The following is a 14,250-nucleotide window of genomic DNA, read 5'->3' as shown; positions in this document are numbered from 1 at the left end:
GCAGTCGGGGGAGAAATCTGGGGGTAGGTCTGACTCGGCCCCAGATGCCGTGCAGGGGAAGAGGAAGTCCCGCCCTCCCCAGCCCAGCCGGGACTAGCAGCTGAACCCAGCACAGAGTAGTAGCCATCAGCCGGGTCTTCCCCAGTCCTGCCCCACAGTGATATACCTCTCTGCTGGCTGCCCTGGGCACCTGAAACATACAGCTGGGGAGGGTCACATGACCACTCTTGTGGCTTCCCTTTGCTTCTTCGTCAAAGTCTTTTTTTTTTTTTTTGAGGGGAAGCAAAGAAATCTGTGCTGGACACAAATTCTGTGCATGCGCAGTGGTGCAGAATTCCCCCCGGGAGTAAAACATCCACTCAAAGTGCAGCGGCTGTCAAAAAGCTAACAGAATGGTAGGAATCATTAGGAAAGGGATAGAGAATAAGACGGGAAATATCGTATCGCCTCTAGGTCAGCAGTTCTCAAACTTCAGCAATCTGAGGACCCCCATTTTGATTTAAAATTTTTCAGGGATGCCCTGCCCTGCCCTGCCCCTTCCTGGCCAATGGGAGCTGCGGAGCCAGCACTTGGGTGGGGGCAGTGAGTGGAGCTTCACTGGCCTCCTAGGGGCCACAGGGAGCTGGCAGTTGCTTCCGGGTGGAGGAGTTGAGGGAGGGAGGGGGAAGAGTTGATCAGCGGGGCTCGCAGCCGCCATGGAGTTCCCTCGCAGACCCCAGTTTGAGAAACGCTACTCTAGATACATCCATGGTTCACCCTCATATTGACTATTGTGTCAGATGTGGTCGCTCAAACTCAAAAAAGAGATACTGGAATTGGAAAATGTTCAGAAAAGGGCAACAAAAATGATTAGCGGTATGGAACAGCTTCCATGTGAGGAGAGATTAATAAAACTGGGACTTTTCAGTGTGGAAAAGAGATGACTAAGGGGGGATATGATAGAGGTCTATAAAATCATGACGGGTGTGGAGAAAGTAAATAAGGAAGTGTTATTTACTCCTCATAACACAAGAACCAAAGGTCACCAAATTAAACTAATAGGCAGCAGATGGAAAACAAATAAAAGGAAGTATTTCTTCACACAGTGGCACAGTCAACCTGTGGAACTCCTTGCCAGAGGATGTTGTGAAGGCCAGGACCTTAACAGGGTTCAAAAAGGAACTAGATACGTTCATGGAGGAGAGATCCATCAATGGCTTTTAGCCAGGATGGGCAGGGATGGTATTCCTAGCCTCTGTTTGCCAGAAGCTGGGAATGGGCGATGAGATGGATCACTTTATGATTACCTGTTCTGTTCATTCCCTCTGGTGCACCTGGCGCTGGCCACTGTTGTCAGACAGGATACTGGGCTAGATGGACCTTTGGTTTGACCCAGTCTGGTCCTTATGATTATGGGTGGGTGTTGAAAGAGCTGGGGTTGAGGTGTGGGGGGCCCAGAGCAGGGGGGTCTCAGTGGAGCTGGGAGTGGGAGGACGGAGTTCCTGAGAGCAGGTAAACACTGGGGTGCACTGCAGGTTTGGAGATACAGGGGAGAACGGGGGATGGAAGGGCAAGTTCTGGGGGGCTGGGAATTGGAGGCAGTGTGGAATCTATGGGAAGGAGGTCTGGGGTGGGGCTCTGGGGCAGTCAGGAGGCGTTGAGGGGCTGGGGATGGTGGGGGATCTGTGGGGAGGGCGAAGTGGGGGGAGGGACAGAGGAGTGGGGGTGGGTGGGGCTCTGGGGTAGTTGGGGGTTACTGGAGGGGCTGGGGGCACTGGGGAATCTAGAGGGAGGGCAGTGTGCAGGAGGGGCATGGGTGGGGCTCTCGGGCAGTCAGAGGGGACTGGGGGCTCTCGTAGGCTCACAGGACTCCACCCCATTTGGGGCTGGCCCCATCTCCCCGTAGGCTCCCTGATGGGCGACCCGGCCTTAATGGTGACCCTGCTGCCCAGCCTGCCCGAGGTGGTGCCAGGCCAGAGCCCGGCCGGGGAGTTCATCTTTTTGCTGGACCGCTCCGGCAGCATGGAGTGCCCCCTGGACGGCCGAGACCACTCCCCACAGCGCATCGACAGCGCCAAGGTACGGCCAGGTGGGAGGCCGTATTAGATGGGCCTGTGGAGGGGATCAGCTCAGGCTGGCTGGGCGTGCGGGGGGCAGAACCGGGGGAAGGAGGGAGCCCAGGCTGGCTGGACCCAAGGAGTGACTCCATCCATCTGTCCATCCCCAGGAGACCCTGGTCCTGCTGTTGAAGAGTTTGCCCCTGGGCTGTTATTTCAACATCTACGGCTTTGGGTCTCAGTTCGAGTCCTTCTACCCGTGAGTCGGAGAGGGGCTGGGGGGTTGCTGGCTGGGTTAGGGGGCAGGGCAGGCTGGGGTTTGGGTATCTGTGGGTTGGGGGCAGGGCTGGCTGGGGTCAGGTTGTCCCTGGCTCCACCTGTCCTGGCCCCTGACCCTTCGGCATCCCCCGCAGGCAGAGTGTGGGATACACCCAGCAGACCATGGCCGAGTCCCTGCAGTGGGTCCAGCAGCTCCAGGCTGACTTGGGGGGCACCGAGATCTTGGCACCACTACGAGCCATTTACCGCAGCCCCTGCCGAGACGGGCACCCACGCCAGGTATCAGGGGCAGCCGCAGGGCATCCCAGGGCCTCGGAGAGGGACTGGGGCTGGTGGGAGCTGATAAGGGGCGCTTGGAAAGGGGCTGGGAGCCAGGAGCCAGCTGATCGAGACTTGGGGGGGGGCTCACAGTAGGATTGGGGCCAACAGGGGGCTGATGCATCTGGGGATGGGAGCAGGGCATGGCAGGCAGGAGCCGGAGGTGGTACCTCTGTCTAGAGCTGGGGGGCAGCACTGGATGCTGTGCCCAGCTCTGGGGGTTGCCCTGCAGCCGGGGGGCAGAGAGGGCACGTGGTGGGGGGCAGGAGGGAGCTCCCAGAAAGGTGCCCACAGCAGTCGGGTGGGTTAGTGTCTCCAGGGGCCAGGGAAGAGGTGACAGTTGGGGTCACAGTTAGAGTCAGGGGTCCCCGTCTGTCAGCCCCCCCCCCGTGGAGGCCTCTGGGAGGGAGGGGAGGAGTGTCTGGGGGATCTCATGGGGCTGGGGGTCTCTGGGAGGGAGGTCAGTGGGGCAGGCTCTCTGGGGACTGCCACTATTCCCAGGGGGAGGGGGTGTCTCCAGGGGGATTTTGGGTCCCTGGCTCTGACAGCGTTTCTCTCCTGCCAGCTGTTCGTGTTCACGGACGGGGAGGTGGTGAACACCCAGGAGGTTATCACCGAGGTGCAGCATCACCGGGGGGCGCACAGGTAATGGGGGCACCTGTCCTCCAGCATCCCTCCCACTGTGCCCCCCAGCACCCCCTAAGCCCTGCCCCCCAGCCCTTCCTCCCAGCACCTCCCCACCCTGCCCCCTAGATTCCCCCCAACCTTGTCACCGTGTGCGGAGTGGCTCCCAGCTAAGGGTGCCAACCTCAGATCAGACTGTCGGAAGCCAGGGCAGATGCCCCAAACCCTAATCTAACCCTTACCCTTACCTCTCAACCCTGCCCCCCCAGCCCTGCCAGCCTAGACACCCTAAGCAACCCCAAACTCTCTCCCCCATGCCTGGGAACCCCCAGCACCCCCAACCCTGCCCTCCATTATCTCCTCAAAGCTGCCTGCTGACCTTGAGACCCCCCCATCAACCTCAGTCTCTCTCCCTCCGGCCCTGCCAGCATGGAGAACCTCTGCCCCATCATCTCCCCAACCCTGCCCCCCAGCCCTACCAGATGAAAAACCCCCAACCCCAGCATCTGCCCATCCGTTCATCTCACCCTGCCCCCAGCCCTACTGGCCTCTCTCCAACTTCCCCTCAGCACTGAATGGGCCCCCCCAGCTCTGCCGCTCCCCCTCCTGTCTCTAACACACCTTTCTTCCCCCCCTCCTCCGGACATTGCCCCCCTGCAGGTGCTTCTCCTTCGGCATTGGGGAAGGGGCCTCCACGGCTCTGGTCAAAGGCATCGCCCGGGCAGCAGGGGGCAGCGCCGAGTTCATCACGGGCCAGGACCGTATGCAGCCCAAGGTGAGAACCCAAGCGTCCGGGCTCCGCACTCCCCCTCCTGCTCTAACCCACCAGTCCCCACGCCCACCTCCAGGCCGGGGATAGGACCCAGGTGTCCCAGCCCCACCCTGGGTGTATCGGTCTCTCCCCCAGGCACTGCAGTCTCTGAAGCGGGCCCTGCAGCCGGCCGGGACCGGGATCTCGCTGAGCTGGGATCTGCCCCCCGGGATGGAGGCGGAGCTGCTGGGCCGGGGCCCTGAGGTGATCTTCCGTGGGCAGCGGTGCCTCATCTACGCCCAGCTCCGCGGGAAGCCCCAGGTGAGAGAGCGAGCCTTCCCCCCCCCCCCCGCCCCTCCCGGGATGCCCCCAGGAGTCAGGATCAGTGACTGAGCCAGGAACCTCCCACCCCCTCTTGGGTGGTAACTCTGAAAGAAGGAGTGAGAGGTAAAGAGGCATCCTTTAAAAAGTGGAAGTTAAATCCTAGTGAGGAAAATAGAAACAAGCATAAACTCTGGCAAATTAAGTGTAAAAATATAATTAAGAAGGCCAGAAAAGAATTTGAAGAACAGCTAGCCAAAGACTCCAAAAGTAATAGCAAAAAAATTTTTTAAGAACATCAAAAGCAGGAAGCCTGTTAAACAGCCAGCGTGGCAACCAGACGATCGAAGTGCTAAAGGAGCACTCAAGGACAATAAGGTCATTGCGGAAAAACTAAATGAATTCTTTGCATCGGTCTTCACGGTGGAGGATGTGAGGGGAAATTCCCAAACCTGAGCCATTCTTTTTAGATGACAAATCTGAGGAACTGTCCCAGACTGAGGTGTCATTAGAGGAGGTTTTGGAACAGACTGATAAACTAAACATGACTGGAGAATAGCTAATGTGACATCAATTTTTAAAAAAGGGCTCCAGAGGTGATCCCGGCAATTACAGGCCGATAAGCCTGACTTCAGTATCGGGCAAACTGGTTGAAATTAGAGTAAAGAACAAAATTGTCAGACACATAGATGAACAGAATTTGTTGGGGGAAGAGTCAACATGGTTTTTGTAAAGGGAAATCATGCCTCACCAATCTACTCAAATTCTTTGAGGGGGTCAACAAGCATGTGGACAAGGGGGATCCAGTGAATATAGTGCACTTGGCCTTTCAGAAAGCCTTTGACAAGGTCCCTCACCAAAGACTCTTAAGCAAAGTAAGCTACCACGGGATAAGAGGGAAGGTCCTCTCATGGATTGGTAACTGGTTAAAAGATAAGAAATAAACAGTAGGAATAAATGGTGAGTTTTCAGAATGGAGAGAGGTAAATAGTGGTGTCCCCCAGGGGTCTGTTCCGGGGCCAGTCCTATCTGACATATTCATGAATGATCTGGGAGAAGGGGTAAACAGTGAGATGACAAAATTTGCAGATGATACGAAACTACTCAAGATAGTCAAGTCGGAGGCAGACTGCGAAGAGCTACAAAAGGATCTCACAACATAGGCGGCGAGTTATATGGGCCTGTAGTGCCCGTGCTCCACCCATATTCAGGAACATGGGCACGGCTCCACCATTGTTTGAGCTTATATTTAATCAGAGCCATCCCGTCCATAGGACGGACCAGGGCAAATGCCCCGGGCCCTGTGCTTTGTGCGGCCCACGCTTCAGGGGGATGCGGGGTCCAGGGCAGCCTGTGGGGTTAGCAGGGGGCCTGGCACCGGCAGCAGCAAGTGACCCAGCCCCACCCCCATGCCACCCCTTTCCCAAAGCACCCACCCCTGCCCTGCCTCCTTCCGGCTTTCGCCCCCTCCCCCGAGCGACGCCGGGAGCCGGCTGGACAGAGTGCAGCAGAGTGGTCCGGGGCCAGGTCGCTTGCTGCTGCCAGCGCCAGGCCCCCTGCTAATCCCCCAGGCCACCCTGGACCCCACATCCCCCTGAAGCGCGGGGACCCACAAAGCTCAGGACCGGGGAAGTTGTCCCAGTCCATCCTGTGGACTGGACAGCTCTGCTTGGACCCGTTCTGGGCACCACCAAAAATGATACAAACCTGATTGAGCAAAAAAATGGCGGATGAAATTCAATGTTGATAAATGCAAAGTAATGCACGTTGGAAAACATAATCCCCACTGTACATCTAAAATGATGGGGTCTAAATTAGCTGTTACCACTCGAGAAAGAGATCTTGGAGTCATTATGGATAGTTCTCTGAAAACATCCACTCAATGTGCAGCTGCTGTCAAAAAAGCAAACAGAATTTTGGGAATCATTAGGAAAGGGCTAGATAATAAGACAGAAAATATCACATTGCCTCTATATAAATCCCTGGTATGCCCACTTCTTGAATACTGCGTGCAGAGCTAGTCGCCCCAACTCAAAAAAGATACATTGGAATTGGAAAAGTTTCAGAAAAGGGCAACAAAAATGATTAAGGATTTGGAGCGGCTTCTGTATGAGGAGAGATTAAGACTGGGAGTTTTCAGCTTGGAAAAGAGACGAATAAGGGGGGATATGATGGGAGGTCTATAAAATCATGACAGGTGCGGAGAAAGTAAATAAGGACGTGTTGCTCCTTCTCATAACACATGAACTAGGGGTCACCAAATGAAATTAATAAACAGCAGGTTTAAACTGTTGGAGGATACTGAGCTAGATGGACCTTTGGTCTGACCCCGTATGGCTGCTCTTATGTTCTCGATGGCCATTGGGCTGGGGGTCTGTGTGCTACTCCAGCCCCGTCGATCTCAGTGGAGATTGTTAACTCTGGTCCCTAATGATGGTCATTGGGCTTCAGGTCTCTTTGCTACTCCAACCTCATTGATCTCAGTGGGAATTGTTGGCTCTGAGCCCTAATGATGGTCATTTTTCTGGGGGTCTCTGTGCCATCCCAGCCCCATTGATTTCAGTGAGGGTTGTTAACTCTGATCCCTAATGATGGCAGTTGGGCTGGGGGGTGTCTCTGTCCTATCCCAGCCCCATCAATCTCAGTGGGGATTGTTAACTCTGGCCTCTAACAATGGCCATTGGGCTGCAGGTCTCTGCACTAGCCTGGCTGCATTGATCTCAGAGCAGATCTACTCTACAAATTTACAATGGCTCAGCTGCTACACTGTAGCATGTCTGGTGAAGATGCTCTAAGCCAACGGGAGAAGCTCTCCCACTGACATGGCGCTGTCTACACGGGGGGCTACGGTTAGTGTAACTACGTCGCTCAGGGAGCTGAAGCTGAAGAGTGTGGATTTTTCACACCTCTGAGTGACGTAGGTATACTGCATACTGTAGTATGTAGCGTAGACACGACCTCCGTGGGGATCGATAACTGTATCCCCTACCAGTGACCACTGGGCTGGAGGTTTCTGTGCTACCCCAGCCCCACTGATCTCAAAAGGGGTCACTAACTCCTGACCCTACTGATGGCTGTTGGCTGACTAGGCAACCCCCAACTGCTGTGAATCAAGTATATTTTCCCCCTTTGTTCTGTAACCTGGGTCTGGGAGGATCCCCAGGCATCTTCTCCCCCCTCGCACTCCACCTCTGACCCCTTTCTCTGCCCGCAGCCCCCAGACACTGCCGTGGGGGGCGTCACCGTGCAGTACTGCATCCAGGACCAGACCTACAAGGAGATGCTGCAGTTCCCCCTGCAGCCACAAGATGGAGACAGGTGACAGCAACACTCCCATGGTCCACATCCTCACCAAGCCGGCCGGGTCCTGCCCCCCACATCCCCACCACTAACGGAATAGAGATGGGATGGGGCCTGCCCCAGGTCACAGAAGGAAGCAGAAGTCCTGGCTCCCAGTCTCCCTGCTGTGATCACTAGACCCCACTCCTCTCCTATAGCCAGAGATAGAACCCAGGAGTCCTGGCTCCCCCCCACAATACACTATCCCACTAGCCCCTACTCCCTTCCCCACAGTGGCAGGAACCCAGGCGTCCGGGGCTCACCCCATGACTCTCTGTCCCCAGTACAGGCTGCCCGTTCATCGGCTGGCAGCCAAATGGCTGCTGCTGGAACTGGAGGGGGCCGTGGGGGCCAGGTCAGAGGGGGACCGGCGCCGGGCGCTGGAGACCAGCCTGAGCTCGGGAGTCGTCTGCTCCCTCACGGCCTACGTGGGGGTGGACACAGAGCGGGGGCAGCCGGTGCAGGGGCCGCTGGTGAGACGGGACATCCCGCTGTCAGGTAACCCCGGACGGGTCAGGGATCCCAGCACTGGGGAGGGATCAGCATGCGGGGGGGGTGGGCTCAGGTGGGAGGAGGAATCAACCTGGCACTGTTGGGGGAACCTGGCACCGGGGCGAGGGAAGGGGGAGGGAATTATGGGAAGGATCCCAGAACAGGGGGATCCCCGTGTGAGAGGAGGGACCCTGAAGCATCGGGAGGGGGGCATCATAGTTATGGGCTAATGTCCCTTTGCTCTTGTCCCTGCCCCAGCTCCTGTGGGGCTGTACTGCCGCCCAGGGCGACCCCAGTGCCCCTGTCCCCAGGGCAGGGGGGGAGCGGCGGGTGCTGGCTGGGTGGGACGGGGACAGCCCGCGGGACCTGACCCATCCTAGCCGGGAGAGTGGAGCCTGTGGGATGGATGGACAGACAGATGGACCCAGAAGCAGAGACCCAAACAGACAGGGGCAGAGACCGAGAATCAGACAGTCAGACCCAGACAGAGGCAGGGACCGGAGGGGCGGGCACATCGCTGTCATGAGCCAGATTGGCTAGCTGGGGCCTCTCGCCGCCCCACCAGCATCCTGCCCTCATCCATGGGGTGCAGGACCCATACCCACCTCCTCTGGGGCTGGATGAAGCTGGGGGGAAGCTGCAGGGGAGGGGCTGGATTCAGGGGGGTCCCAGCCTGTGGGGAAGGGGCTGGGGGGATCCTGACTCTGAGGGAGCTGGGGGTAGAGGAGGATGGGGCTCGGTGTAGGGGGTCCCAGCTGGGGGGGCATGGCGGAAGGGTCCCAGTGCTGCGTTCGCTCTGGGTGCCATGGGTGGGGGGATTTCCCTTCCCTCTCTTAGCTTGTCTCTGTCTGCATGTCTGTCTGTCCCACTCTGTCCGTCCATCTCCCCCCCCCCCCCAGGCTTTGGGGCCACAACCCTCCTGCAGAAGATGTGTTATTCTGCCTCTGTGCCCATGGCCTGGGCCCAAGGGCCCTCCCATGTGTCCGTGGACTGTGCCATGATCTGCAACTTTGAGGACAGCTCAGATGTGCCAGGTGAGAGCCGCTGCCCGCCCCCCCCATCCCCTCCGGGGCACTCTCCCTCAGAGCTCCCCAGGGCCAGTACACTGGCTGGCTCCTCCCCCAGCACTGTGCCTCCTGGCTCCCTCCCCATCCCAAAGCTCAGCCGGGGGAGCCCCCGAAGTAAGGGCAGGAGGTTCTGCATACATGACACCCTGCCGGAGACCACGTCCCAGAAAGGTGAGGGGGGCAGGGGCTGGGAGTCAGGGCACCGGGAGGGCAGCAAACGCCAGGATGATGCTTCCTCGGGTCCGAGACTGACGGTCCCAGAGCTGGGCAAGTGTTTAACGGCTACATAGAAAGTGAAGGAACTTCCTGGGCAAAGCAGACGCTGGGGGAGGGGGAGTCCACAGCTGGGTTTTTAAGTGTCGTGATGCAAATTATCTTGCAACAAAATGAAAAAAAAAATAAGGAAACTTATTAAAAATAAAGCAAAAAACTTCGTGAAGCTGGAATTTGGGATGTGAGTTTGTATCGAGCTAAGTGGGGGGGAGGGGGTCAACTGGGCAGCAGAGGGGGTAATCAGTCGCTTTTTAGTAACAGAAATGTCGCTGAGCAGTTTTCTCTGAAATGGACGCAGCTAAATTCCCAGACAAAAAACCCTTGTGAAACTGGGCCAAGGCTTGGATGTTTGTACAGGTGAGTTCAGGGGCACAGATCGTGGTTGGCACGGTCTGGTTTCTAAACGAAGAAGCCCGCGAAGGGCAGAAATTTTAAAGTTAAGGCTACCCTTAAAACCTGAATTGGAAGAGTCTAGAAATACATAGTTGCTGTAGCCCAGGTAACCTTAACTGTGTTCCATAACCCTAGCCCAGGCATGGCTATAATATCGTATAGACTCTGTAACATCCCATCTCCCCTATACCCTTAGACGCTTCTGTGTCTCCGGGGACGTAGGTCTGTATCACAGGCTATAGTGTGGGATGGTTCCGGGGTCAGATTGTGTTTGAGAAACACCCTAGGGTTGTGAGATTAATGACTGGGGCGGAGACGTTCATGGGGCCCAAGGGAGTTTGGTTCCTAACTCCGATTGCAAATTAATTGTCATCCCATGGGTGCAGGAGGGGGCAGAGTTAAGGGTGCCGAGGAGCAGATAAAGGATGGAGCAAAGTTAAGGATGTCCATGGAGGGGCAGAGTTAAGGATACACAGAGGCTCACAGTTAAGCTTGTTGACTGTCCCTCAGCGTGGACAGGCCACGTTGCTGTTCTGTATCCATAACCCTGTGCAAGAGCCATCTCCTCACGTCTCTCCCTAGAGTGGGCACCAGAGGAGTCTCCCCTGCTGAGGCTGGTGTCTCTGCAGAATGCCGACGGATCATGGGACCTTGACCCCCAGCTGGCCGCTGCACTGGGGGTGAGCGAGACTGATGCCAGGGGGAGGATGCCCAGTCAGGTGAGTGGAGAGGGCGGAGGAGAGGGGAGAGATGGAGGGGCAGGTGCCATGAGTTGGGCCTGTTCTCTGCTCCTAGATGAGACTGGGCGTGACCCAGACTGAGGGAGGGGTCTAAGAGCGACTGGATCCAATGACCCCTGAACCTGGAGCCCAGTGGGGAAGACAGGCCCACAGAGGGGAGTTAGAAACCCCCTTGCAGGGGATTGGCGCATTGGATCGAGGGAGCTCAGGGCTGCAAGGGGGACATGGGGAGGGCGAGGCTGGGTCCTTTCTGAGGCTGTCTCCCTACCCCCGGGAATGCCACTGGGTGTCTGAGAAGGGGGTCCACGGTGCTAGAGCGGGGGGGGCTGGGAACCCTCTGAGCCTGGGGAAGGGGTGGGTGTGCTGGATTGGGGGGCCCCCAGGGCAGGGGATGGGGGGAGCACTGGGGAAGTGTAGGGGGGGTCCCCGGGGCGAGAGGATGGGGCAGTCCGGGGGGAGGTGTCCCTAGAGTGGGGGTATGGGGCAGCATTAGGGATCGCGAGGATGGGGGCAGAGCTTGGAGAGACGGGGGGTCCCCAGACTGGGTGCTGTCTCAGGTTGTATCTCCTTCCTCCCCCCCCCCCCACAGGACGTGCCCCCCGGCATCTGGGCCACAGTGCTGGCCGTGGTCTGGCTGCATGGCCGGGCCGCGGGGCAGCGTGACGAATGGGAGCTGCTGGAGGCCAAGGCTGTGGGCTGGGTACGGGGCCACGCAGGTGAGAGGGGAATGGGCGTTCGGGAGCAGGGCCCAGGGCCTCGACCAGAGATCCCCTGCCCCACAGCCCAGCCCACCCCAAGACCTCCAAGTCCCACAGCCCAGCCCCCACACGAGATCCTCCAGGTCCCAAGCCCACAGCACTAACCCTACTCCATGGGACCCCACAGTCCAGCCAACCACAGCCCTGAGATCCTGCACCCCATTGGTCCCAGGGTCCCCTGCCCCCCCGGCATCCTAACAGCCTCTGGCACCCCAGCCAGACCCCCAGAAGCCTCCAGTCCCGGGATAGACAGGCTCCCTGTCCCATTCCCCCCCGGGCTGTGAGCTCTCTGCTCTTTGTCCCCCAGACTGATGTCTCTCCCTGACCCTCTTCTCGTTGCAGGGCCCCGGCTGAGCGAATGCCTGGAAGCCGCCAACACCCTGCTGGGCTGCAGCATTGGGCCTGCCGTCTTCGGTCTCTGAGCCCCCGCCCCACCTCCTGGCCCCCGTACCCTTCCCCCCAGCTACCCTGGGCCTCCAGCCCAGCTGAGCCTCCACCCCCATCCACATATCGCTGTCCCAAGCTACCCTGGGCCTCCAGCCACGCAGAGCCCCCCCAGGGATCCTAAATTAAGAGCAGCCAGTTGGTTTGCATAAGTTTAACAAAAACCATTTACATTGACCCTGTAACTGACACCGGACGGACAGGCCCTTAGTGCTGCGGGCGGAGCCTGTCTCTGCCAGCCCCTCGCTGGAATAAAGCAGTTCCCTGGGTTTGTCTGTCTGTCTGCCTGGCTTTGGCTGGGGTCCCGGGGCTCTGCACTCCCCATGGCTGCCCAGGGCACTGGGTTCCCAGCAGGGTCAGGGACGGCCTGCCCTGAGCAGGTGGATTAGCGCTCCCAGCGCTGGCTTTCTGGTGGGGCAGAGCACCTGGACCCAGACACCAGGGCAGCTGGCTAGGGCCGGGAGGAGCCCCGGAGAGCGGGGAGCATGTGGGGTGCAGGTGGCAGGCGCAGGGCATGGGTGCAGGGCAGGGTTTAGCAGGTGGTTTTAGCTGTGGGTCTGTGCGGATCCCTGACACCCCCAACTGGTCTCTGCTCCAGCAGGAGAAGGAAAATCAGCCTGGAATCAGGCCTGGAAAATCGGCCCCTGCTCGGCCGCCGCTGGGACACGTGATTCCCATTCAGATACCTGGGAACCGGGTATCCAGCGCCCCTGCAGCTCGGGAAACTCCAGCCCTGCCTGGAGCAAGGCCACAGCGGGGTTGTAATGGGACAGGGAAGCAGCAAACGCTCTCCCTCCCTGCTCACACGCGCCCCCCCCAGGCTGCTCCCGCCTGTGCGCTGACACCGACGGCCATGTGGGCTCCAGCAGCCAAGCCTCCTGCGCTGAACCCCAGCAGCCGTCGGGCCAGGCCCTAATGCTGCCAGCCCAAGGCATTGAAATTGGAAGGAACAATTCTAGAGCAAAAAGATGGGGGGAGATTTTCCAGGCCCAGCCGGCAGCCGGGTGCCCAGCTCCCCTGGACAGTTTGGAGGGATGGGGGTTGTCATCCTGATGTGTAACAGCTATAAACCCAGGGGAGCTGGCACCTAGCCGGGGCCTTGGGGTGGGACAAACCCCCACTTCTGAGCCCAGGAGCTGGGTGGGAGCAGGCAGAATCCAGGCTCTTTGTAGGTGACCAAGCAGAAAGCTCCATTAAGGTGAAGTTCAAGGTGAGGGGCAGAGCCCGTCCATGTGGGGTAAAAAATATTCCATGACTGGTGCCGGGATCCCCACAGCATGTGTTGCAAATCCCAGAGACTCACCGTCTCCATGACACTGAAAAGAAATACAAGCCCATTCGGTCAGGAAACACAGAGCATGGCCCCCAAATGCCCTTAACTCTGCCCGTGGCTAGCACAGGATCTTACGATTCAGACAGAGGTGCCCAACTCCCACTGCCGCCTCTGCTGTCCAACGTTCGGGCTTCCACAGCATTTCCCAACCCTGCTCAGCTGCTGTTGAACCCTGCGAGCTCCTGCTGCACCTGCCTGTTCACTGTCAGGGTCCCTACAGCCTTGCCCATGACCCCAGGCCCTGCACCTCTGGCGGGAGGCTCCAAGCAGCTGTCGCAAGGCCAAATCCAGTGGCTGTGCTCTTAGCTCCAGCTGCTCCTTAGGGCTTTTACCCCAGGGCTTTGAGGAGTCGCCCTGGTTCAGTTCCCCACCCTGCCGGATGGGGAGATAGGCCGGGAGCATGGGTCTCACCAGGCTGCAGCACCCTAAGCCAGAGGGCCAGGCTAACCCAGGGGAGGCTCCAGCCAGAGCTGCTGTTCTCTAGATCAATAACTCACTAGATGGGGGAGCTGGGGGTCCTGCTCTTTGCCCCGTGGGGAGGTCTGCAGGCATCAGACTCCAGAGTCACTCACTCGCTTGTCACTCAACAGCTCCCCTTGCCTGTTCCTCACGGCAGCTCCGGGGTGACACCCGCAGTGCGGTCAATGCACTCTCCTGCAGGGGGGAGCCCAGGTTCAAATCCCGTCTCCCTGGCAGGTGGAAGGGGATCGACCCGGGTCTCCCACACCCAGGTGGGCGAGGAATCATACGGATCTACCCCCTTCCGCCTCTGGCTTTCCTGGCATGGTGCCTAATTCCAGGATGGCATTCTGGCTGCCATGCTTGAGCAGAGATGTGCCTAAATCCCAGAGGAGGTAGGGCTGAGCATGGATCCCATCGGCCAGTTTTGATGGGGGATGTGGGACCTGGCTTTGTCTGGCAGCTGCCTTTGCTGTCCCCCACAGTGGGGCACCGTCCCAGGCAGGGCCTCTCCCCAGCCCCTGGCGCGCACCTTCCCCTCCCCCATCCCACTAGCAAGGTGTTTTGGCCAAACGCCAGCAAATCAAACCTCCGGAACCAGCTTTGCTCCCCTCTGATGCAGA

At 58.5% G+C, this 14,250-nt stretch overlaps 2 protein-coding genes across 8 annotated transcripts in view; both read left to right on the top strand.

The window, feature by feature from the left end:
- LOC119842226 (von Willebrand factor A domain-containing protein 5A) overlaps nucleotides 1-14,250 on the top strand; it is a 40,742-nt gene that overhangs the window by 10,742 nt on the left and 15,750 nt on the right. Inside the window, exons 7-13 of one of the 7 annotated variants that reach the window (XM_043495567.1) lie at nucleotides 1,886-2,058; nucleotides 2,207-2,295; nucleotides 2,450-2,594; nucleotides 3,199-3,278; nucleotides 3,918-4,032; nucleotides 4,117-4,329; nucleotides 7,021-7,062. In XM_043495567.1, coding sequence (XP_043351502.1) covers nucleotides 1,886-2,058; nucleotides 2,207-2,295; nucleotides 2,450-2,594; nucleotides 3,199-3,278; nucleotides 3,918-4,032; nucleotides 4,117-4,329; nucleotides 7,021-7,047 — 842 coding nt within the window. In that variant the 3' untranslated portion in view covers nucleotides 7,048-7,062. Of the gene's footprint in view, nucleotides 1-1,885; nucleotides 2,059-2,206; nucleotides 2,296-2,449; nucleotides 2,595-3,198; nucleotides 3,283-3,917; nucleotides 4,033-4,116; nucleotides 4,330-7,020; nucleotides 7,063-14,250 lie in introns of those variants that run through there. The other 6 variants (XM_043495569.1, XM_043495571.1, XM_043495570.1 and 3 more) reach the window with 6 other exon arrangements.
- Nucleotides 7,038-12,106, top strand: LOC122456395 (von Willebrand factor A domain-containing protein 5A-like). The gene is made up of 7 exons (XM_043495572.1): nucleotides 7,038-7,178; nucleotides 7,544-7,647; nucleotides 7,958-8,166; nucleotides 9,060-9,194; nucleotides 10,476-10,612; nucleotides 11,223-11,349; nucleotides 11,734-12,106. The coding sequence occupies exons 1-7, from the start codon at nucleotides 7,152-7,154 to the stop codon at nucleotides 11,811-11,813; spliced, it is 819 nt and encodes a 272-aa protein (XP_043351507.1). The 5' UTR covers nucleotides 7,038-7,151; the 3' UTR covers nucleotides 11,814-12,106.

This window comes from Dermochelys coriacea, chromosome 13 (genome assembly GCF_009764565.3).
Source record: "Dermochelys coriacea isolate rDerCor1 chromosome 13, rDerCor1.pri.v4, whole genome shotgun sequence".
NCBI classification, from domain to species: Eukaryota; Metazoa; Chordata; order Testudines; family Dermochelyidae; genus Dermochelys; species Dermochelys coriacea.
This window is presented reverse-complemented; position numbering and strand designations above follow the sequence as displayed.